Here is a 25801-nt window from a genome sequence, read left to right as displayed (position 1 = left end):
TATTGGGACCTCTGCTGTTTGTGATTTATATAAACGATCTGGAAGAAGGTGTAACTGGGGTGATCAGTAAGTTTGCGGACGACACAAAATTGGCAGGACTTGCAGATAGTGAGGAGCATTGTCAGAGGCTACAGAAGGATATAGATAGGCTGGAAATTTGGGCAAAGAAATGGCAGATGGGAGTTCAATCCTGATAAATGCGAAGTGATGCATTTTGGTAGAAATAATGTCGGGAGGAGCTATACGATAAATGGCAGAACCATAAAGGGTGTAGATACGCAGAGGGACCTGGGTGTGCAAGTCCACAGATCCTTGAAGGTGACGTCACAGGTGGAGAAGGTGGTGAAGAAGGCATATGGCATGCTTGCCTTTATAGGACGGGGCATAGAGTATATAAGTTGGAGTCTGATGTTGCAGATGTATAGAACATTGGTTCGGCCGCATTTGGAATACTGCGTCCAGTTCTGGTCGCCACACTACCAGAAGGACGTGGAGGCTTTGGAGAGAGTACAGAGGAGGTTTACCAGGATGTTGCCTGGTATGGAGGGGCTTAGTTATGAGGAGAGATTGGGTATACTGGGGTTGTTCTCCCTGGAAAGACGGAGGATGAGGGGAGACTTAATAGAGGTGTATAAAATTATGAAAGGCATAGATAGGGTGAACGGTGGGAAGCTTTTCCCCAGGTCGGTGGTGATGTTCACGAGGGGTCATAGGTTCAAGGTGAAGGGGGGGAGGTTTAACACAGATATCAGAAGGACATATTTTACACAGAGGGTGGTGGGGGCCTGGAATGCGCTGCCAGGCAAGGTGGTGGAGGTGGACACACTGGGAACGTTTAAGACTTATCGAGATAGCTACATGAATGGAGTGGGAATGGAGGGATACAAAAGAATGGTCTAGTTTGGACCAGGGAGCGGCACGGGCTTGGAGGGCCAAAGGGCCTGTTCCTGTGCTGTATTGTTCTTTGAGACAGTAGGAAGTGTAGACAGAGTCAATGGATAGGAAACTGGTTTGCGTGATAGACTGGGCTTCTTCGTTCACGACCCTTTTCAGTTTCTTGTGGTCTTGGACAGAGCAGGGGCCATACCAAACTGTGATACAACCAAAAAAAAAATGCTTTCTATGGTGCATCTGTAAACGTTCCCCCAATCCAACACCTTACCCTTGGGACACCACTCATTGGCGGACATGTCAAATTTCCTTAGCCACCTGAGAAAGTAGAGGCATTGATGGGCTTTCTTAACTATAGCGTGATATGGAGGGACCAGGACAGGTTGTTGATGATCTGGACACCTAGAAACTTGAAGCTCTCAACCATTTCCACTTTGTCTGCGTTGATGTAGACAGGGGCATGTCCCCCCACTACACTTCCTGAAGTCAATGACTATTTCCTTCGTTTTGTTGACATCGAGGGAGAGATTATAGTCATCACACCAGTTCACCAGATTCTCTCTTTAATTTATTCAACATAGTTAGACAGATAGTTGATAAACAAAGCAGTCAAGAGTTATAGGGAGCAGGTGGCAAAGTGGAGCTGAGACTACCAGATTAGCCATGATCTTATTGAATAGTGGAGCAGGCTCGAAGGGCTGAATACTCCTGCTCCTAATTCTATGTTCCTACGATTGAATTCAAAGGAGAAATGAAAAACAGATGCTAGATTTAGCTTCAATGCAGTAAGACAGACACTGCCCAAATAAACCAGGCAAATCTATTAATAGGCAAAGTTCAAAATAAGTTGTTCAAAAAATGTGACACAAAGTGGGAAGAGCTGCAAATTCTACTGGTTTTCTATATTTTTAAAAAGTAATCTTACATTATTCCACTATAAACTTTTCCATGCAATTAAAATTGCTTTTACTATTTATACCTGTAGAGCTCACATTGGCGCAAGGCTTCAGAAAGTGCAGGAATTTTACATTCTTCTATTTCTTGGCAAAGTAATGGCCATTCTCTGCAATTGTTAAATGGATATAAAGAACAATTACAGGACTGTTATGAATGACTTGAGCTATTTTTGCAATTATTGCAATATTTAGAACATTGTTTCATAAAGTAATGCTGGTTTTGTCATTTAATTAATTCTATACAAAGCACATTAGATATTTCAAAATTAGATTGTAAGAAATTGTTTCTTAAAATTGCATTGTATCATTTCAAACAATCATCAAAAAGAACATACGCTGCAATAAAGATGCTAATATACTAAATATTTACTCAGACTGCCTACTTCTGTTGCCCCTTTTTTATGTCAGACAGAATTGATGAATTACAATGGAAGGCCACCCAGTAGAACAGTTCCTCCTCCACAATAATGGTTACAAAGTTGTGGCCGTTTTTTTGTTTGTTTTTAAAGTTGAATTCTTCAGAGGGTGCTTCCATCTTGAGCCGAGACCTCATCTTTCACCTGCTTACATGGCAGCTCTCACCCCTAGCAGTGAGACTGCTGATGTGCGGAGCAGGCTCAAAGGGTTGAGTGGTCTACTCCTGTTCCTGTTTTCTATGCCCAAACCTGAATATTATCCAGGTCTTTCTGCATGTGGACACAGACTTCTTCATTACCTAATCAGTTGCAAATGGTACTGAACACTGTGCAATCAGTGAACATCTCCACTTCTGACCTTTTATGGCAGGAAGGTCATTAATGAAGCAAATGAAGATGGGTCAGCTGAGGGCACTACTCTGAGAAACTCCTGCAATGATATCCTGGGATGGAGGTGATTGGACCCCAACAATCACAATCATCTTCCTTTTAGTAGGTATAACTCCAACTCTCCAACTAGTGAACTTGAATTTTATTTTGGCTCCCCGATTCCCACACTCGATGAAATGCTGCCTTACTGTAAAGGAACATTAATCCCATCTCATCTCTGGAATTAATTTATTTTCCGCATGTTTAAACAAATGCTGCATGCCACTGGTGGAAACCAAATTGAGCAGATTCTTGCATGTCACTTGATAAGTATTGCCAATGACACTTTCTATCACTTTTCGGATGACCGAGAATAGACTGTTTACATTGTTGCAACTGAAATTCAGCCTCAGAACTTTGGTGAGGTCATCTGCTGCACTTCTTTTGGTGGCTGAACAAGCCAAATCTTGAAAAACAAAGCCTGCCACAAGTGCCAAATGCAAAGTTGTCACTTATTAATGGTGGGGATGAACACTGAACCTTACTGATGCCATATTTTCAGGGCTGAGCATCTACTTTGGAGTTTCTGAAACCATATGTTGCCGTGGTGCCCAATTCTTGCCCACAGCTAGTGTTGATATCGGCATCGAATGTCAGCTAAAATTCCTACTCGTCTTGATTGATGTTGATGTCTTTTGATATTATCCTTGAATTTGAATTTTGGATGCTCTTGGCATAAGCTATCTTCCCATAACAAATATCCTTGAAAATGTGGCCATCTGCCAACCAATGCACATGTCCAAGGCAGCAAAGCTTTCTTTGCTTGATTGGTGCTAGTATGCTTGGCATGTTTGCCCTGGAAAGGACTACTTCATTGCTGACTTTGTCTTTCCATGAGATGCCAACGATGTATTGTAGACACCAGAGATGGAAGCTATTGAGTCGATGATACATGCCTCATTGATAAATATTTTTGTCTTGTGGGTCAGTTTATTATTTTTTCATGCTGGTATTGTTAGTCAGCTAATAGTTGGTGGCTATTTTTCCAATGCATGCGGTGAATTCTTCATCAAGACACAGAAAATTGGCCAGATTAGACTTGACCTTACTTTTTGTGGACAGGACATAGCTGGGAAATTATCCACATTTTCCGAGAGATGCCAGGATTGTAGCTGTAAAGAAACAGCTTTGCTAGGAGTGCAACTAGTTTTAGGGCACACGTCTTCAGTACTATAGCATGAATGTTATCATGTCCTATAGTCTTTACTGTATCTGTTGCTTTAAACTTTTTTTTCCTGAGGTGAAGATTGGTTATCAATGAGAGGACATGTCCTCATCCATCTACCTTTCTGTCATGTTACATGTAATATCGCCCTTTTCAGATCATTATGGATCAGTGAGGAGGCAGCTTTGTCCACTATGGAACATGAAGCATGCCATTAAAGTCCTCTCAAGCCCCAAGTCACAGCCTCCTGTAAGAAGAGCCAAAGATCTAAATAGCAACAGATGTAGGTTTAGCAGGCAAGACAGGTACTGTACTTTATCCCTCTATGTTCCTACAGGTGATCAAAGAGTTATTTCATTTAAAGGTTGTTGAATCCCTTTGTATGCTTTCAACATGAAATTCCTGTATATCACCCGAATTTTCAAGTGTGGCATCCAAAGGATTCTCAAACAACCACATGAAGAGCGTATACTGATGAATAAGTTCAATTAGGCACATGGGTCCTATGGTGTAAGACTATTAGGTTACTAACAGAATACTAAATGTTAAAATCCAAATTTCATAAGAACTTAAGATCTAACTTTTTAAGAAACTAACATGACTTTATTAGATACTCTTCTCTGTAAAATAGTAAAGTTGGAAAAAGGGCGCAGGATGGCAAAAAAGCTAAGTGTGACAATACTGTGCCTTTAAGAAGTGTATGTGTGTCATTTTTTTTGTGAAGCTGTTAAGATCCAACTCTGTTTAAACGGTGCCGATTTGTCTGCAACCTGCAGCCACATGTTGAGCATGCAGAAAAATAATTGCTCCTAGTTAATGGGGTGTTTATTTATATCTGAATGAATACAGTTTTGGTTTTTTTTGGGTTGTGTCTTGGGGTTTCAGAGTTGGGTTTATTTAGATTGATTGACAAAAGAGAGAGTCTGTGAATGGGCAGAGCTCGGCTTACAGAGAGACAAGAAGGCAGCTGCTGTTCAAATTTGAAAGGAGCAGCGGCTCTTTCTCTCTCCTTCTCTCTCTGGAAATTGAAGTCTGGGACCTGCTAGCAACTAAGTATCTCTCTTTCCAAAAGTCTGCAAAAGGTTTTTTGTCCCTCTCTCTCTGGAGATCTGCTGTTGGAAGACAGGTCTTTCTCTGGAGATTGCTGTCTGAGAATCAGAAGACAGGTTTCTCTCTCTATCTCTGTCCAGAGATGTTAAAAGGCTTGAAGACTGGCACTCCTGTAAGTGTGTTTATGCTAACTGATTCTGAAGTGGAGTTTATGTCTACAAGTATTGTGGAACACTCCGGATTTCAGACTTTTGTGACATTAGAATCTTTGGGGAAAAGCATCCCCAACATCTGTGAGGCAATGTTCTGTTAGTCTGGCACTAAATTGGAATTCCAACTTCTTTGTGTTCAGATGTCAGGGTTAGAGTCAGTGCTTTGCAAACAGCACTCTTGATGTGACACTGTCTTGGGCGGAGTACTTAATTCATGCAAAGTGCAGGTATATAAGTAACATCTACAAGTTGCACTGCAACAACTTACCAAGGCTTCTTTCAGAGCGAAGACCTTTACCACCTGGAAGCACAAGAGCAGGGGACCCATGGGAACATCAAAATCTGCAAGTTCCCCTCCTAGTCACACATGATGCTGACTTGGAAATCTATCACTGCTCCTTCACTATTGCTTGGTCAAAATCCTGACGTTCCTCCATAACAGCACTGTGGATGTACATACACTACATGGAGAAGTTCAAGGAGGCAGCTTCACAAGGGTAATTAGGGATGGACATTAAATGCTGACTTTGCCGGCAATGCTCATATCCCACAAATTAATTAAAAAGCGGTATTCGTGCCACTGAGTGGGCACATTTTATTCAAACCAGGCTTGATACTCTTCCACAGTCCAATAAACCTCTTGTAGATTGCTCTCACCTCACAACCTATGGATCTGGGAGGCTGTGCTGACTCTCCCCTCACTGCTGTCAGCACCTACTCAGTTAAAAAAAAAGTTCTCGTATGTTATCTAGACAAGACTGCATAGTGTTAAGCACCTTCTACACCACTCTAGCATATTCCCACTAGCTTCTCTGGCTGATATCAGCAATTGTTATATTGAAGCCACTTCATGCGGTGGCTTGAGATTTTATACACACTTACAACCAACAAACAAACAAAACGTTCATAACATTAGATTTGTTAGTTTTTGTTTAGAATACTGAAACACATTTATTATTATGCTGATCCGTTACTTGACATTCAATGGCTAAAACATGAAGTAAAGTTCTCACTTGAATCCTGATGGTATATGCAGTTTGTCGAACCGCAGAAAGTTGATAATATGTCTGAACATCTGACCATCTCCAATAATAAAAAGTGTCTTGCCATATGCAATCCATTGTGCTTTGCTGCGATTACATAGTAGTTCTGGGTACTAATGGGCAAGAAAGATATCATATATAGTCATAATCCAATGAACAAACTATAAATTTTTGCATGATATATTTTAAATAAATTTCTGTAGATCATTCGATTAGATTAGCAACTATTTCAAATAACATCAAATTAGTGCCAATTTGTGAAAGATCACTTTAAACATTGAGCCCTGTCCTCTGGGAACTTATACCAGAAAATCACTGTTCTTCTGGATAAAGAAGTACATATACAGACCAATGAGCCTATGCACAAGGTGGCACAAATGCCTTATTCCACTCTCCCCTACTTCAACATGATCTTATATTCCTTTTTCTCTCATGTACTTATCTAGCTTCCTTTGAATACATCTATACCATTTGCCTCAACCACTCCACTTTATCACATGGAGTGGCAAATTCATTATTGCAAGCAAATTGCAAGATACTTCCAGACATGCACTCCCAGTAGTAGTCTCCTCCTCAAGTACCATGCCCCAAGAGGGTGTTGGCGACCATGGACTTTGATTGGGTTGGTCCATAATTATTCTTGGCAAAGTATACAATGATTTGCTGCTGGCTTCTGCAGTATGGCTGAACTCTCCTGTTCTTGAACGCCTGCCATTGGGCGTTTGGAAGGATTTACAGGCTAGTAATCTACTTGCTTGACCAGATGCACGTACCTTTTATGGCCACCAGGTCCTGGAGTTGGACTTGAACACAGAGCTTCTGATCTAGACTCCAGCACTACGCCACAAGACCTTTCTCCTTATGAGTATGCATTCATAAATTTGTCCTTACATGTTTTACAAAGCATTCCTACACAATTCTGATTATATTCCAACTTTATTTACTACAAAAAAATAAAAGAAAATTACAGCACAGGAACAGGCCCTTCGGCTCTCCAAGCCTGCACCGACCATGCTGCCCGACTGAACTAAAACTCCCTACCCTCCCGGGGACCATATCTCTCTATTCCCATCCTATTTATGTATTTATCAAGATGCCCCTTAAAAGCTATCAAAATGTAACATTAATAAACAAATGGGCATTAAATGTACACGGCTATGTGGTATTGAGCCATACAGACCAAAAAATTCCCAGTTTGATCAATATTATTGGCTGAATAACCCAATACAATCAATAGTAGCTATAATTAGACTTGACACCTTAAGTTGGCATAGGAATTCCCACCTCATAACTATTTAATGCCTCCTGCTACAGGGGACATTAACAGAATTGGGCTCATCTATAATGCCCCATTACTTTAAATACATTTTGTCGTACCCTTCCTAAGCTCTCAAATAAAGAATGGTCACGCCAGGATGTAGGTTGGACATTCCTGGAGATCACATGATACAGTGCGAATAAAATTGGTCTCCACCAATAAAAGCAATGATGAACTAGCAACCAGTTTCACAGTCTGTTCAATTTTCTTGAAAAGTTAATGGGAAAGAAAGTTGGGAGGGTACAAAACAGGTTGTCACGTCATTTTTGCCCAGTTTGTACAGAATTACATATAATGTATAGTGCAGAAACAGACTACTCCGCCTAACCAGTCAATTCTACCATTTAGGCTCTACTGTAGCATCCTCCTCTAACTCTTTCAATACAACCTTCTATCCCCTTTTCCCTCATATACTTATCTAGCCTTCTCTAAATCCATCCACATTATTCACCTTAACTTTTTACTGTGGGAGCCAAATTTTCACTATTTCTGAAGACCAATTTCACCCTTAATTGCTTTAAAGACTGAGCTACTCAAAACTAATTTACAATACAGCAAGCAGATTACCTGTCAGTGGATAAAAAGAGCCAGCTTGATATTTTGGCCTTCAAATACTAGGGAATTGACAAATACTAGGGAATTAATGAGAAGCTGACAAGACTAGTCTCACTCTGAATTCCCTTTCTCCCAGGATGAACTTAGCAGTGTCCATGATAATCATATTTAATTCCTGGCCAAGATAATCCAAACAGATCAAAATTATATTTGATTGAAGTACTAGAGGGCTTGTGCCTGTGGAATCATGACTAACCATATTCAGGAAAACCAAGAATTGGGGAGAAAATGGGACCAAGAAAAACTGGGATTTGCATTTAATAGTGTTGATATCGGGGGCAGATTTCTGCAGTTCTTAACATTTGAACATTCAAATTAGGGACAGGAATAGGCTACTAGACCCCTCATGCCTGCTCCGTCATTCAATATCATGGCTGATTTAATTTTATCAACTCCGTGTCATGTTTACCCTGAATAAACTTTCATCCCCTCGCTTACTGGTAATCTATCTACCGCTGTCTTAAAGACATTCAAAGACTCTGCCTCAACCACCTCTTGAAGATAATTCCAAAGTCTCATGACCTTCTGAGAAAAAAAAATCCTCATCTCCTGTCTTAAGTGGGCCACCCTTTACTTTGTAAAACAGGACTCCTAGTTCCAGATTCTCCAATAAGAGGGAACATCCTTTCCACACCCACCCTGTCAAGTCCCCTCACGATCATATTTCAATCAAGACGCCTCTTACTATTATGAACTCCAGGGAAAACAAGCCTAGCCTATCTATTCGTTCCTCATAAGACAACCCAACCTTTCCAGATATTAATCTAGTAAACCTTTTCTGAACTGCTTCCAATGTATTTACAGACTTCCTTAAGCAAGACTACTCCAATGTCCTGCATAACTGAAACATAACTTCCCTATTCTTGTATTCAATTCCTCATGCAAAAAACAATAACTAGAAAGTTATTTGCTGCACCTACATACTAACGTTTTACAAATAATGCACTCGGACACCCAGATTCCTATACATTGCAGAGCTCTGCAATCTCTCGCCATTTAGATAATATGCTTCTTTTTTTATTTGTTCTTCCAAAATGGACAATCTCACATTTTCCCACATTATACTCTATTTGTCAGATCCTTGTGTGACAATACTGTGTCTTTAAGAAATGTATTTAAATCATGTTTCTCTGCAGGATGTTTTAGCAGTCCTTGGGATTTTGTTGACACCATGTTGTCTGCAGCCGGTGTCCTTTGTTACTGAAGCAGTATAATTGACAATGTTTATTTTGATCTGAACTAATGCAGTGTTCTGTGGTTTTAATATTCCCCTGGAATTGCAGAGTAGAGCTTGATTAGGGGTGATTGACAATGAATGCCATAAGACTGGGGACAGCTATGCTTCATAGGGAAGTCCAGTTTTAGTCTTGTTTTTTTAGAAACAGCTTGGAGCTAAGAGAGACAGCAGTGCTTTTCCCCCTCTCTGAAGTTGGAGATTCTGTTGGCTGGGTGATGCTGTTTTGAGAAGCTGCAGAGAGACATATCCTTTCCTGTCTCTGAAATCTGAAGACTGGAAGTTGCTAGAGACTGGGTTTACCTCTCTAAAGTTTTGCTGTCTTGAGGATATATCCTTCTCTGAAGATTACTGTCCGGGTATCTGTCTAGAAGTCGTAGAAAGCTGAAAATCTAGCATCACGTGACCATATTTGCATTAGTGCTAACTAATTCTGAAAAGAGTGCATGTCTATTGGGTATTGCTTTAAATTGGAACAACAAAGATAGTTAAATCTATTAAGATTTAATGTGTTATGTTTAAGTCCTGTAATTGGTAACAGTTATGCTAATTCTTTTGGTTATATTCCAAATGTGTCTTAAATAAACTTTGTTTGATAAAAGCTTCCTAGTGGTTCACTTGATTATACCCGGAGTGGAACACCCTAAGCTGACCAATGTCAAAATCAATGTAAAACTTAGGAACTAGGCTAACTTCACAAAACGCTTTGGAGTTTCTGGCCTGGGTCTTAATACTTGCTATTCACCTAACCTGTGTCATTTTGTAGTCTCTTTATGTCCTTCTTGGAACTTACTTTCCTACCTTGCTTTGAGTTATCAGCAAATTTAGCAACCATATCATTAATGATATAAATTGTAAAGAGTTGAGGCCTCAGCACTGATCCCTGTGGCACACCATTTATCACATCCTGCCAACCAGAAAATGACTCAATTATGCCTGCTCTGTATTTGGTACCCCCATACCATGAATTTTATTTCCCCGCAGTAACTTTATCGATCTACTACATCCATTGGTTCCCCTTTGTTAGGAAATTGAGCTGGTTTGAATAATTGATATTTGTATTTGTGGATATTAGGAATAAAGTTTAAGCTTAATTTGTGTTCCTATATTTGTGGGTTATGAAAGGGTTAAAACTTTACTTAGCTTCATGTTAAGCAAAGGTGCCTGCATATCTATGGCTTTTGCTTTCATTTTAAATTGTGCTTGATTTGTAATTAAGGGATTACGCAATAATATCAATTATAGAGGTAAAAATGCTGAGCTGTTGCTTAGCAACCAGAGGCCCACACTAAAGAGTAGAAGCATTTGGGTTCAGTTGGAACCAGGTACCTGATAAGAAAGCAGCTCTCATAGAAACTGCCAGCAGGGGCAGGACAATTGAGTGTGGGGCAGAAAGCAAGTCCCAGGAGCTAAAGAATATAGTCCTAGAAACCAGGGAAGAAAAAAGAAGTCCCAGGAACACTGAAGTCACAGGGAAAAAAGAACTGGAATCTGAACAAGGTACTGTTCACTAAAGTTAAAGAGAGGGAGGGAGAGAGGCTCCCAGTTATAGACAGAACTCCAAGGTGACAATCTGGAAAAGTTGGCTACTGAGAAGCCAGACATTTAAAGGAATCCTAAGATTGGTGACATCTTAATACAACCCATGAAGCAGTGGTGTTCGGTCACTGTGGCTGAGTATCTGAGAGATTGTACAGAAGTTTGAATTCAGATGGCAATCAAAGGCAGAGAAATACTGAAAGGAGAGTTTGAAATCCTGGATATGGATCCTTGGTGAAGGCATCTGAGAGAAAGCCTCAGGTGCGAGAAGATTTCAAAGTGTGTTCTTCGAGAGCAGTGATTGGAAACACTTGTGTGGAAGTCAGAATTCCAGTGAGACCAGCTCACATTGCATAAGTAGATTTGATGAGAAATCCACAGAAGTTGAATTGGTTGGCGTCTGTCACTTGGTTTCAGAGGGTGGTGTGTCTGACCACATTTCGCCAATCGGTTCACATCGACTGTTTATTTACTGAGAACATTAAAGTACAGGATATCTTCTAACTTGCGTAACTTATAGATTTGTATGTATCTGTGAAATTGTAGTGAGAATGCATTATAGTTAATCATTTCTAGTTGAATGAATGTTTTATTCTTCATTTAGATGTCAACCAGCAGTCCTCCAACTCAGTCCATCCACATCACTAAACGAAAAATAAAAGTTACAATCTATTGAGCCTACTGTCAGCAGTACCATCAGCTCAGATTGTAGCATTATCCACAGTACGTATTACATCTTCAAAGAACATCAATAAATTGGTGAAACGTGATTTCTCTTTCACAAAACCACGCTGACTCTGACTCTTTACCTTGACTTATCCAATGCCTGCTATAATGTCTTTAATAATAGCTTCTTCATTTTCCCCATGACAGATATTAAGCTAACTAGCCTATAGTTTCCCACTTTCATTCTTTCTTCCTTTTTGAATAAAGGAGTTGCATTAGCTCTTTTCCAATTTAATGAATTTTGGAAAATTAAAACCAACACATTAACTATTTACTTCAGATAAAGGCAAAATACTGTGGATTCTGGAATATGAAACAAAAACTGAAAATGCTGGAAAATCTCAGCAGGTCTGACAGCATCTGTGGAGAGAGAATAGAGCCAACGTTTTGAGTCAGGATGACCCTTGACTGACCTGCTGAACTATCTACTCCACTTTTTTTAAGACCCTAGGATGAAATCCATCAGGATCCAGACATGACTTAGCAAATTGTTGGAACTGCAGGTTGACAATTTTCCTGGTATGTAGTTTTCTCGAGTTCCTCCTTCCCTTCCAATTCCTGATTTACAGCTATTTCTGAGATGTTACTTATATCCTCAATAGCAAAGACCAATGCAAACTCCCTAGTTAATTAATCTCCCATCTCCCTATTTTCTATTATTAATTCCCAGACTCATTTTCAATAGGTCCAGACTTCAACCTTTTTCTAATATCTGTAGCAACTCTTACTATCTGTCTTTATATTTCTAGCTAGTTTTCATTAATACTCTAATTTGTTTCCCTCCTTATTAATCATTTAGCTATTCTTTGCTGTTTTTTACACTCTGCCCAATCCTCTTACCTGCATCCATCTTACGCAATTATATGTTTTTCTTTAAGTTTAATACTATCTTTTAACTTTTTTAGTTAACCACAGATGGTGGGTCCACCCCTTGGCATTTTTCTTTCTCTTTGGAATGTATTTATTCTGTGTATTCTGAAATATTCCCTTAAATGTCTTCCACTGCATCTCTGTTGACCTATCCCTTAACCTAAATTGCCAGTTCATATTTGCTAGCTCTGCTTTCATGCCTTCATAATTGTACTTATTTAAGTTTAAAATACTAGTCTTGGACCACTCTTCTCTCCCTCAAGCTGAACGTAAAATTCAATTACATTATGATCACTTCTACCTAGGGGCACATTCATCATGAGTTAATCAATTAATCCTATCTCGTTGCGTATTACCAGGTCTAGTATAGCCTGCTCTCTGCTTGGCTCCAGAGTGACTGATCTAAGTTATCCTAAAAACATTCTATGAATTTATCATCTACTTCTACCTTTGCCCATTTGATTTGTCCAGTCTAAAATCTCCTGTGCTAATCACTGTACCTTTCTGACAAACTGCCACTATTTAGTCTTTGATATCCTATCCAACCATGTAATAATTACTGTTAGTGGTCCTGTATACCACTCCCACAAGTGACTTTCTTGCCATCATTATCACGCCTCATTTCTATCCAAACTGCTTAGGAAATCACTCTCTACTGTGCTGTCATTTTTAATTAACAGAACCACTGCTCCACCTTTTCATAACTTCCTATGCTTCCTAAATGTGTCACACTCTTCAATAATCAAGTCGCAATCAATGCCATCCTGCAATTCTTCTGCATAGCCATTTTTGGCAGAAAATATATGAGTAACTTTGGAAAAATGTCTGAACATTTAGAAAGATTTTAGAAAAATCTAAAAAATTTAGAAGGGGATTCTGTAATATGTTGCAACCTCAGTGAAGTTAACACATGGCCAGGAATCTATTTAAGGGTTTACACATAGACTGGAAATATTGCCATTTTGAAAAATGTGTCAAAAGGATTTGAAGTAATAAGTAGTTTCAATAAGAACTGCAATACTTGACTGTCTTTTTTTTTAGAAATAAGTCTCAAGTAAATAATCCATTTAATGATTATGATTAGCAAAATGACCTTGGAATACTGACTTAGTTCTAAACACAAAAGCAGTAGTCTTCAAAATATTTAGTCAATTATCCTGCGCCTGTTCCCACAGAACAAACGGCTCCCCAGCATAAAATTCAGGAGAGAGATAGCGGTATTCACCCCTTTAATGCTTGGCATACTAATTGCTCTGGTCTGTTATTTCTTATATGGTTGATTCTAATAATCTCAGAGTTGACATATCAAAATGATAAATTTGAAATTGTCAATCATGAAAACAATGAAAATTTTGGTAATCTAAATGATATTACTTTTTTTTCCGTTTCAGCTGTTTTCATGGTACTAATGCTAGTGATAAACTGATTATTACCCCAAAAAACATAAATGTTTGTTGCATAAATATTATTTGATCATACAAATGATAGCAGCATTAGGATGCATGCCAAACAGATTGTAAAAAAAATGGACAAACATACCTTTAAGAAGGTATTCAGATAAGTGGCATACCAATAGTTTCCCACATAAACTTTCACAATTTGAAGAAGAGTATGGCTGTGTACATCAGCAGTCCAACAGTCATCCAAAGAACCTTAAAATACAATTTAAGGGTTATGAATCAGTGTTAGGAAGTTGCTTGAATTTAAATGAGTACATAAACGCAGAAACATTTGCCTGTTTCACTATCACTGTTGCATGGTAAGAGACATGATGTGGAGTTCCTGGCGTTGGACTGGGGTAGGCACAGTAAGTAGTTTCACAACACCAGGTTAAAGTCCAACTGGTGTATTTAGTAGCACAAGCTTTCAGAGCACTGCCCCTTCATCAGGTGAGGCACTCCGGGGCAGTGTTTTTAAAGCTGCAAAAGAGTGTGCCAACCTGTGCCAGACAATACCAGGACACTGCTCTGACCATGTCCCTCTCCCCTGGGGGCTATACTTCTACACCCCTGGGAGGTTCCCAACAACACGTTCACATCTGAGTGAACCTGTTGTAAACTTGACCGATGAGACATCACGTCGGTGAAGTTTGAAAATACACCAAGAAAGGAATATATGGCAAAGGGGGTCTTTAATTATTTTTAAATATATTAAAATCAGGTTCATTCCCATTATGGGCATGAACCTGATTACACTGCTTGCGAAGGATGGCGAAAATTGGAGATCGTGACTTCCGAGTTTTGCCAGATCTTGAACTCCCGCCGCTACTCCCACGTATGGAGAGCGCTGACAAATTTACTAGAGTTCTTTGAGGAGGTATCAGCCAGAGTAGAGGAGAACAAGTCAGTGTTGTATATTTGGATTTTCAAAAAAGCAATTGATAAGATGCCACACAAAAGGCTACTAGACTAGATAGGAACTCATGGTGTTGGAGGTAATATTCTGGCATGCTAAAGAATTAGCTAACTAACAGGGAGCAATAAAGGGGTCTTTCTCAGGTTGGAGGGCGCTAACTAGTGGAGTGCCACAGGGATCAATGCTGAGACCACAGGTCTTCACAACATATACTAATGATTTGGAGGAAAAGAAAAACTGTGTTTTTGGCCAAATTTGGGGATGATGCAAGGGTGGGTGGGAAGATAGGATCTGGGGAAATAAACAGTTTACAGAGAGATATTTACAGGTTAAGTGAGTAGGCAGAAAATTGGCAAATGGGATTCAATGCAGGAATAGATTGTTCATTTTGGAAGAAAGAATGAGGACATGGATTATTTAAATAGGCAGAATTTAACTGCAGAAAGCCGTAGCATAAATTTAACTGTAGAAAGCCAGAGCACAAAGGAATTTGGGGGTCCTTGTTTGTGAAACTCAGAAAGCCAACATATAGATGCAGACGGTAATAGGGAAGGCAAATAGAATGCTAGCTTTCATTACAAGAGGGCTAGATTATAAAAGTAAAGAACTGTTGCGGTAACTGTACAAGGTACTAGTGAGGCCACATTTAGAATACTGTGTACAGTTGTGGTCCTCTTACTTAAGGAAAGATATATCATTGGAGATAGTACAGAGGAGGTTTACTAGGATGATCCCAGGTATGGAGGGACTGCCATATGAGAAAAGATTAGACATGTTGGGTCTGTGATTTTTGGAGTTCAAAAGAATGGGATTGAAACATAAAAGATTCTTAGCGAGTTAGACAGGGTAAATGTTGGGAGAATGTTTCCACTCATGGGAGAGTGTAGGACCAGAGGGCATAGTTGGAGAATAAGGAGTGCTCATTTATGAGTAGTGAATCTTTGGAATTCTTTACCCAAGGAAACTGTGCAGTCCAAGTCCTTGAACATTTTCAAGGCTGAAAAACCTAATGGTTATGGAGATAAGGCAGGAATGTGGACTTAGTGAGCGTTAGATCAGCCATATTTTTATTAAATGGCAGAACAGACTCAAAGGTTTGAATGGCCTACTCCTGTTCCTATTTCTTATGGTCTAACTTTATTAAGTAGCCTTTTGTGTGGTAACTTATCAAATACTTTTTGGAAATCCAAGTAAATTGCATCTACTGGATCCCCTTTATCTATCCTGCTTTTTATCTATCCTGCTGGTTACCATCTCAAATAATTTTAATAAATTTGTCAGGCATGATTTCCCCTTCATGAAGCCATGCTGACAGTGCCTGATTATATTATGTATTTCTAAATGCTCTGCTTTTTTTTGTAACCTTTATAATGGACTCTAACATTTTCCCAATGACAGATGTTAGGTTAACTGGCCCTGCCTTTTACTCCCTCCCCTTTTGAATAAGGTTGTTACATTGACAATTTGCCAATTCTCTGGGACTTTTCTAGAATTTAAGGTTTCTTAATTATGACCAGTGCATCCACTATCTCTGCAGCTACTTCCTTTAATATCCTAGGATTCAACCCATCAGGCCCAAGAGACTTACTGTTTTTACCCAAGTTAGTTTTGCTAGTACTTTTTCCCCAGTGATAGTTAATGTATTTATTTCCTCTCCAGCTTTTGCTCTTTCGGAGAGTCGGTGCAAACTCAATGAGCCAAAGGGCCTCCTTCTCCACTGTAGGAATTTAATGGAGATTCTATGTAGGGGTTCCATAAAGTATTTTGGACTGTTATTAGTGTCTTTCACCATGAAGACAGAGACAAATAACTTATTTAATTCCTCTGCCATTTCATGGCTCCCCATTATTATTTCCCCAGTCTCATTCTCTAAGGGCCTATGTTCACTTTGGCCTCTCTCTTCTTTTTTATGTTTTAAAGAATCTCTTGCTGTCCATTTTTACAATACTTGCTAATTTACCCTCAAATCTTCTCCATAATTATTTTTGGTCATCTTTTGTTGGTTTTTAAAACTTTCCCAATCCTCTGGCTTACATAGAACATAGAAAAAATACAGCACAAACAAGTTGCGCCGGTCATGTCCCTACCTACCTAGGCTTATATATATATATAGGCTCACCTATAACCCTCAATCCTATTAAACCCCATGTACTCATCCAGAAGTCTCTTAAAAGACCCTATCGAGTTTGCCTCCACCACCACAGACGGCAGCCGATTCCACTCACCCACCACACTGAATGAAAAACTTACTCCTGACATCTCCTCTGTACCTACTCCCCAGCACCTTAAACCTGTGTCCTCTCATAGCAGCCATTTCAGCCCTGGGAAAAAGCCTCCGAGAATCCACCCGATCTATACCTCGCAACATCTTGTACACCTCTATCAGGTCACCTCTCATCCTTCGTCTCTCCAAGGAGAAAAGACCGAGCTCCCTCAGCCTATCCTCATAAGGCATGCCAACCAATCCAGGCAACATCCTTGTAAATCTTCTCTGCACCCTTTCAATCATTTCCACATCCCTCCTGTAATGAGGCGACCAGAACTGAGCACAGTACTCCAAGTGGGGTCTGACGAGGGTCTTATAAAGCTGCATCATTATCTCCCGACTCCTAAACTCAATCCCTCGATTGATGAAGGCCAGCACACCATACGCCTTCTTAACCACCTCCTCTACCTGCGAGGCCGATTTAAGAGTCCTATGGACCCGGACCCCAAGGTCCTTCTGATCCTCTACACTGCTAAGAGTCTTACCCTTGATATTATACTCCTTCATCCCATTTGACCTACCAAAATGGACCACTATACATTTATCCAGGTTGAAGTCCATCTGCCACTTCTCCGCCCAGTCTTGCATCCTATCTATGTCACGCTGCAGCTTCTGACATCCCTTCAACCTATCCACAACACCACCAACCTTCGTGTCGTCGGCAAACTTACCAACCCATCCCTCCACTTCCTCATCCAGGTCATCTATGAAAATGACAAACAGCAAGGGTCCCAGAACAGATCCCTGGGGCACTCCACTGGTGACCGACCTCCATTCAGAAAAAGACCCGTCTACAACCACTCTCTGCCTTCTGCAGGCAAGCCAGTTCTGAATCCACAAGGCAACAGCCTCTTGGATCCCATGTCCTCTCACTTTCTCGAGAAGTCTTATCGAACGCCTTGCTGAAGTCCATGTAAACCACATCTACTGCTTTTCTTTCGTCAATGTGTTTAGTCACATTTTCAAAGAACTCCACCAGGCTCGTAAGGCACGATTTGCCTTTGACAAAGCCATGCTGACTACTTTTGAGCATACTAAACTTCTCTAAATGTTCATAAATCCTGTCCCTCAGGATCTTCTCCATCAACTTACCAACGACTGAGGTTAGACTCACCGGTCGGTAATTTCCTGGGCTATCCCTATTCCCTTTCTTGAAAATAGGAACCACATCCGCAATCCTCCAATCCTTCGGAACCTCTCCCGTCTCCAACGACGATGCAAAGATCATCGCCAGAGGTTCTGCAATCTCTTCCCTCGCCTCCCATAGCAACCTGGGGTACATCCCATCCGGTCCCGGCGACTTATCTATATTGATGCTATTCAAAATTTCCAACACATCCTCATTCTTAATGTCCACATACTCAATCTTTTCAGTCCGCCTCAATCCTGTAGTACAACCACCCAGGTGTTTTTCCACCGTGAATACCGAGGTAAAACATTCATTAAGCACCTCTGTTATTTCTTCCGGTTCTGTACAGACTTTCTCACCTTCACCTTTTATAGGTCCTATTCCTTCACATCTCGTCCTTTTACTCTTCACATATTTATAGAACGCCTTAGGGCTCTCATTAATCTTACCTGCCAAGGCCTTCTCGTGACCCCTCTAATCTTAGCCACATTTTTTTTTCTTTCCGTTTAACACTACTCCTAACTTCTCTGGTTAACTATTTATCTCCTTCCTTGAATCCTCCTTCCTCACTGGGACATATCTTTGTTATGAGCCATGAACTATTTTTATAAATATTTGCCATTGTTGATCAACTGTCTTTTCTATTAAATTCCTTTCCCAGTCCACTCCAGCATATGCCCTCATTCCTTTGTAATTACCCTTATTTAAGTTTAGTACATTTGTTTCTGACCCAAATTTCTCACTCAAACTGAATGCCTTGTTATGGTCATCATTTCCTAGAGGATCTATTACTTTGAATCTGTTTACTAAATCTGCCTGTTACATATTGCCAAATTCAAAATAGTCTGATCCCTGGTTGAATTCAGAGATATTCAGTGCTTAAGTTGAGCAGTTTGGTCAGTTGCTGAAGAGTATGCTTGGCAAGAGGTGAACCCTCACTGGAAGGTTTGTAATGTATTTGTGAGTAACAGCCATATTGCTAATGGATGTATTGTATTGTTAATTAGTATTCCTGCCAAATTTAGTATTCATTAGTATTTAAGGTGAGGTTTTGAGTATAGCCACCTGATTGCTCTTAATTCTCATGCTTGAACCGTAGAGTAACCTACCATGGGTTACATCTTACAGTGTGATAGTAGTATTGCATTTTAAATCAACTTACTTATATTATAGCTTGATTCAATTGTCTCCTTTTTCCTTTTTTGTAGGTACAGTCGCATAGCATCTTTTACAGGCTGATACAGGCTGTCATGTCGATCCAAAAATACACAAACTGCACACATCTGAGATACATCTTCAGTCAACGGTAGACGGCATGTCCCCAGCCAGCTTCTGAAGACATAAATAATGTCAACCTCTTCCAGTTAGGTCAACAAACTTAAGCAAAAGCAAATAAGAAAGAAAACAACAACAATTCAAATATCTAATTTATAAACATAACACTCCACACTGTAATTGAGACTGAATGAATGAATAAATTATTTTGATTTTGCATTGGCCACATTACCACATTTAAACTTAAATGTTTAGAAAAATAAGTAGGAAAATCCTGGAAATGTATAATCTGCTAATAAAATCATAAGGGTATATGAAGTCTTAAACCATCCACTTCTGATGACGTAATCTTGTTTACATTAATCATTTCTGAAATGTTAAAACTATAGTTAAAATATGAGCTTAAAAATTTGATTGCACTCGAATTAGAGCGTGATCCAGGTGCACTACAACACACCTAATGAGGACCACCATGCACTGTGGTTGGCTGCATTCCACCAATTTATTGAGGAGCCAGCCCTCTATCACCACATTAAGTAAAATATTAAAACTTCCCTTTCTGGTGTTAGCCTCTAGCAGTCTCTTTAAGGACTGCTTAAGGACTGGTTTGGCTGCTGAGCGCCTGAAGAAACTAACCATGGACAAGATGTGTCCTTCACAAATTTCACAAAGGCATTACTTCCCAATTTTCGTATGTTCAACATTTGATTTGGTTTATTGTCATATTAGCATACAGTGAAAAGTATCGTTTCTTGCGTGCTACACAGAGCATACCATTCATAGAGAAGGAAATGAGAGAGTGCAGAATGTGGTGTTACAGTCATAGCTAGGGTGTAGAGAAAGATCAACTTTATGCAAGGTAGGTCCAATCAAAAGTCTGACAGCAGCAGGGAAGAAGCTGTTCTTGAGTCGGTTGGTATGTGATCTCAGACTTTTGTATCTATTTCCCGATGGAAGAAGGTGGAAGAGAGAATGCCCGGGGTGCGTGGGGTCCTTAATTATGCTGGCTGCTTTGCCGAAGCAGCGGGAAGTATAGACAGAGTCAATGGATGGGAGGCTAGTTTGTGTGATGGATTGGGCTACATTCACAGCCTTTTGTAATTTCTTCCGGTCTTTGGCAGAGCAGGAGCCATACCAAGCTGTGATACAACCAGAAAGAACGCTTTCTATGGTTCATCTGTAAAAGTTGGTGAGAGTCGTAGCTGACATGCCAAATTTCCTTAGTTTTCTGGGAAAGTAGAGGCGTTGGTGGGCTTTCTTAACTATAGTGTTGGATCATTTTTAGGTCCAGAGTGAGCATGCTTCAGTGATCTGGCCCATTGGATCCTTACATCCCTATTTTAGTCTGCAAGTTTATAGGTCATGTTTTTCTCTTTCACACTTAAGTATGAATGCCAGTATTAAAATTTATAGTTCTAGCTGTATTTTTTGATTGGACCTCTAAGTAACTCTACTCAGATGTGTTGCAACTGGGTACTTTTCCTGATTCTGTTCCTGTGCACCCCCTCTCCCAATTGCCCACTATCTATCCTGCACTCTCTCAAATACCTTGGCCAGTGTTCAAACTGGTTGATCTTGTTGCAGTGCTCTGACTGGGGGGTGAGCTGGCTTTGGAGCTACAACTGGTACTAAGCCAATTTGTCGTAATTCTGCCACCATCCACATTATTGTGCAGCAGGCATTGCACCGGAATCATGCTCCAATTCACATGATTACATTTCTACACTAATATCTTAAACAAAACTGGAATATTCCACAAGTGATGAATGCAAAGGATCTTCATAATGGCTCAGAGTAATTTAAGAATAAAGTATACCCTTTTTTCTAAGACAACATATCAATGTCTATTTAGTGGAGCGATGTGAAAAAATATGTATAAACCCCAAATACTTGGGGGAAAAAAATTTCACCTTCACCTCCTAGGTGGCAATCTAATATATTCATTATAGAAGCTGCCAGATTTTCTTCCATTAGTTTCAATCTATAATGGGTATGTGATCCGCCTTATGGTTATGTTAAGAACCTTTCCTGTTTGTACCCATCAAATAAGTTCTTCATGAGTGAATTACATTCGACTGAAATGTTAACTTAATTTACTCTTTGGAATATTACCCCAGCCTTTTTCCTCATTCATTTATTTTTGGAGTGAGAGCATCACTGGCTAGGCTACTATTTATCGTCTAACCTCCCACTGACTGCTCCCACTGACTCTCTCAGTGCTGTTCAGGAGGAAATTCCAAGACTTTGACCCAGCGATTGTGAAGCAGCAGCAAAATATTTGAGTTAGGGTGGTGAGAGATTGAGGGGTACTTAGAGGCAAAGCTGTTCCCATGTGCCTGCTACCCTTGTTCTTTTAGGTAATAGAGGCGGAGAGTTTGGGAAATGCAGTTAAAGGAGCCTCGGCAAATTGCTACAGTACAAACTGCTGCCAATATGCATTGCGGGAGTGAATGTTTAATGTGGTGGGTAGGGTGCCGAGTTAGCAGGCAACTTTTGTCTTGGATGGTGTTGAGATTCATCAGTGTTGTTGGAGCTACACCTCATTCAGACAAGTGGAGAGTATTCCATCACATTCCTGACTTGTGTCGTATAGATGCTGCACTTGCTTTTGGGGTGGTGAGTTACTGGCTACAGAATTTCAGCCTCTGATGGGCTCTCCTCGCCAGAGTATTTATATGGCTGTTTCAGTTAAGTTTCTGATCAATAATAACCTATCAAAATGGGGGATTGGTATTGCTGTTAATTATCAAAGGCAAATGTTTAGATTCCCTCTTTTATTGCAGATGATCATTGCCTAGCACTTGTGTGGTTGAAATGTTACTTGACACTAGCCCAAGCCTGAATGTTGTTCAGGTCTTGCTGCATTAAGAGTTAAAATCACAGAAAACACAAAACTACAGGTTAGTTTGCCTAACGTCTATCATGGGAAAATGCCAGGATCAATTATTAAGGAAGCGCTGGTAGTGAAGCAATAGATATTTAAGGAGATATTTAATAACTCTCAACAATGGTACATTCTATTAAGAAAGACTATGAGAACAATGCACCATCTATAGCTAACTCAAAGGATCGTATCAAATTGGAAAAAAAAGGGTATATAATGTTGCAAAGATTAATGGTGGGCCAGAAGATTGGGAAATCAACAAAAAGATGACATAAAAGGAGAAATTAGAATAGGAGTGCAAATTAGAAAGAAATAAGAACATAAAAAGGAGCTAAAGTAAGCATTGGTCCCTTAGAGGACGAGACTGGGGAATTAATAATGGGAAATAAAGAAACGGCAGAGGATTTGAACAGCCGAAGACACAAAAGCATCCCAATAGAGGAAAATCAAAGAGAAAATGGAAAGGGGAGAACTTAAAATAATCATTGTCACTAGAGAAAAGGTACTAGAAAAACTAATGGGAACTAATGGATGATAAATACCCTGGATCTGATGGCCTTTTAAAACCCAGGGTCTTAAAAGAAGTGGTGCAGACAGTGGATGCATTTGTTGTAATCTTCCAACGTTCTTTATGTTTTGGAACGGTCTCAGTGGATTGGAAAACCGCAGAATCAAGAAAGGAACATGGAGCACACCAGGATGATAGGGAGTGGGATAGCTTGATCTTGGTTTCAGATAAAGCTTGGCACAACATCGTGGGCCGAAGGGCCTGTTCTGTGCTGTACTGTTCTATGTTCTATGAAAGAGGCAGAAAGCACAAAACTACAGGCCAGTTAGCCTAACATCCATCATGGGACATGCTGGAATCCATTAAGGAAGTATTGGCAGGACATTTAAAAAGTCATAATAAAAATCACGCAGAGTCAATGTGGTTTTATGAAAGGGATATAGGCTGGAATTCTATGACCTAACCTACAGCTGGGATTCTCCTGTCCCCCCTGCAATGAATGGTGTTTTGGTTGAGTGCAAAATTCTTCATTCTTGTTGGCAGCAGTAGCAGGGAGTGCGAGACCAGAGAATTCTGGCCATAGATTTTGACAAATTTAATGGACTTCTTTGAAGAAGTAACAAGCAGGATAGAGGTAAAACAGAAACCAAAGTTTAGTGACCTGAGCAGAAATTCTGAGATGAAGTGTATATGGATTTCCAAAAGGCATTCAATAACATACCATGCAAAAAGTTGTTACACATGATAAGAGCTCATGGTGTGGCAGTAATATATTAGCATGGATGAAGAATTAGCTAACTAGCAAGAAACAGTCACGATAAATGTGTCATTTTCGGATTGGTCAACTGTAATTTGTGGCGTGTCACAGGTTTGATGCTTAACCACTGACAATCTAACTTAATGATGTGGTTGAAGGAATCAACTGTATTATAGCCAAATGTGCTGACAGTTTGAAAAAAATTGTGAGGACACAGAGTCTGCAAAGGAATATAGATAAATATACAGAAAATTGCTAGATGTAGTATAATGTGGCGAAATGAGAGGTTGTTCACTTTGGCAAGGAGAATAAAAAATCAAAATATTATTTAAATAGAGAATGTGGTACAAAGAGATGGAGGTGCGGCATGTAATTAGAAAGGCAAATGGAATGGAGTATAAATGTATGGAAGTCTTGCTACAACTGTGTGGGGCATTGCTGAGACCACACCAAATGTACCTGCACAGTTTTAATCTACTTATTTCAGGGAAGGTATAATTGCATTGGAGGCAGTTCAGAGAAGGTTTATCAAATTGATTCCAGAGATGAAGGGGTTTTTCTTAAGAGCAAAAATTGAACCTGTATCATAGAATCCCTGTACTCAATGGATGATCATATTGAAACCTATGTGATCCTGAGGGGGCTTGACAGGTTAGATGCTGAATGTTTTCCCTCATAGGGAATCTAGAACCAGGCAGCATAGTTTCAAAGTAAAGGGTCTCCAAGACTGAGAGAAGGAATTTCTGCTCAGGTCACTAAACTTTGGAATTCTCAACCCCAAGGACAGTAGAGGCTGGGTCAATGAATATATTCAAGGTGAAGTTAGACAAATTTTTAAATCGACAAGGGACAAGGAAGGCAGGCAGGAAAGTGGAGTTACGGCCACAATCAGATCAGGGGCCAAATGATCTATTTTGACTCCCTAGTTCTAATGCTCTTACATTCTCCTGCAACAGTGGATAACAAACAGGAAGATGTTGCAAATATCACCTACTCCAGCATGGAAGGCACCTGATGCATAGAAATTCATGGCCACCTTCACAGCCCCTGCAGTCTTTGTCCTGCTCTGAGATTCCAATTGTCGCTGAAACAGATATCAGTGAGGACATCATTACTGAAATGCAGAGGTCTGACAAACTGTTCCTCATTAAGTTACAGGTAGAACTGCTCCCTGAACATCCTAGATTGATATGGTCAACCCTTGGAAGCCTTCCCCACCCCTACCAATTCCCTCTTCAGCAACTTGTCTTGCTGTGTCATCAGATGGTGGAAATTGAATTCAATAAGCATCTGGAAGTAAAAGTTTAATGACAATTAAAAGTTCAATTGCCAATTGTTGTAAAAACCAATCTGGTTCACTAATGTCCTTAAGGGAAAGAAATCTGCTGTCCTTATTTGATTTGGCCTACATGTGACTCCAGACACACAGCAATGTCATGACTTTTAAATGGCCTTCCAAGCCACTCAGTTGTATCCAACAGCTACAATATCTGTCAGGAATAGAATTGGATGTACCACTCAGCATCGGCTTTTGGACCAGAAACAACAATAAGTTCAGCCCTGTCGAACCTGCAACGTCCTCATTATCAACAGCCTGTGCCAAAATTGGGAGATATGTCACAGACTAGTCAAGCCACAGCCTGACATAATCAGACAGTCAGAATCATACCTTAGAGATAATGTGCCAGACACCACCAACACCATCCCCGAGTATTTCCAGTCCCATCAACAGGGCAGTCCAGCAGGCGTGGCGGCACAGTGGTATATAGTCGGGAGGGAGTTGCACTGGGAGCCCTCAACTATCAACTCAGGACCCCATGAGGTCTTATAGCATCACGTCAAACACAGACAAGGAAACCTCCTGCTGATTATCAGTTACCACATCTCCCCCCTCTCCGCTCAGTTGATTATCAGTACTCCTCCATGTTGAACAACACTTTCGAGGAAGCGTTGAGGGTGGCAGAATGCACTCTGGGTGGGGGACTTCAAAATCCATCACCAAGAGTAGCTTGGTAGCACCACTACCGTCCAAGTCATAAAAGACATAGCTGCGAGACTGTGTCTGTGGAAGGGATGAGAGAACCAAAAAGAAGGAAAAGCCTACTTGACCTCATCTTCACCAATTTGTCTGCCACAGATGCATCTGTCCAAGACAGTATTGGT

General features: G+C 40.1%; 1 protein-coding gene across 1 annotated transcript in view; it reads right to left on the bottom strand.

The window, feature by feature from the left end:
• The window catches only part of LOC144493108 (BTB/POZ domain-containing protein KCTD19-like), a 104250-nt gene that overhangs the window by 53345 nt on the left and 25104 nt on the right, over positions 1-25801 (bottom strand). The window contains exons 6-9 of the mRNA XM_078212009.1: positions 19389-19546; positions 14004-14116; positions 6133-6275; positions 1871-1954 (exon numbers count right to left, since the gene is read on the bottom strand). Coding sequence (XP_078068135.1) covers positions 1871-1954; positions 6133-6275; positions 14004-14116; positions 19389-19546 — 498 coding nt within the window. The remainder of the gene's footprint in view (positions 1-1870; positions 1955-6132; positions 6276-14003; positions 14117-19388; positions 19547-25801) is intronic.

This window comes from Mustelus asterias, chromosome 4, assembly GCF_964213995.1.
Source record: "Mustelus asterias chromosome 4, sMusAst1.hap1.1, whole genome shotgun sequence".
In the NCBI taxonomy this organism is placed as follows: Eukaryota; Metazoa; Chordata; class Chondrichthyes; order Carcharhiniformes; family Triakidae; genus Mustelus; species Mustelus asterias.
The sequence above is the reverse complement of the archived record's forward strand: the minus strand, read 5'-3'. Positions and strand labels throughout refer to the sequence as shown.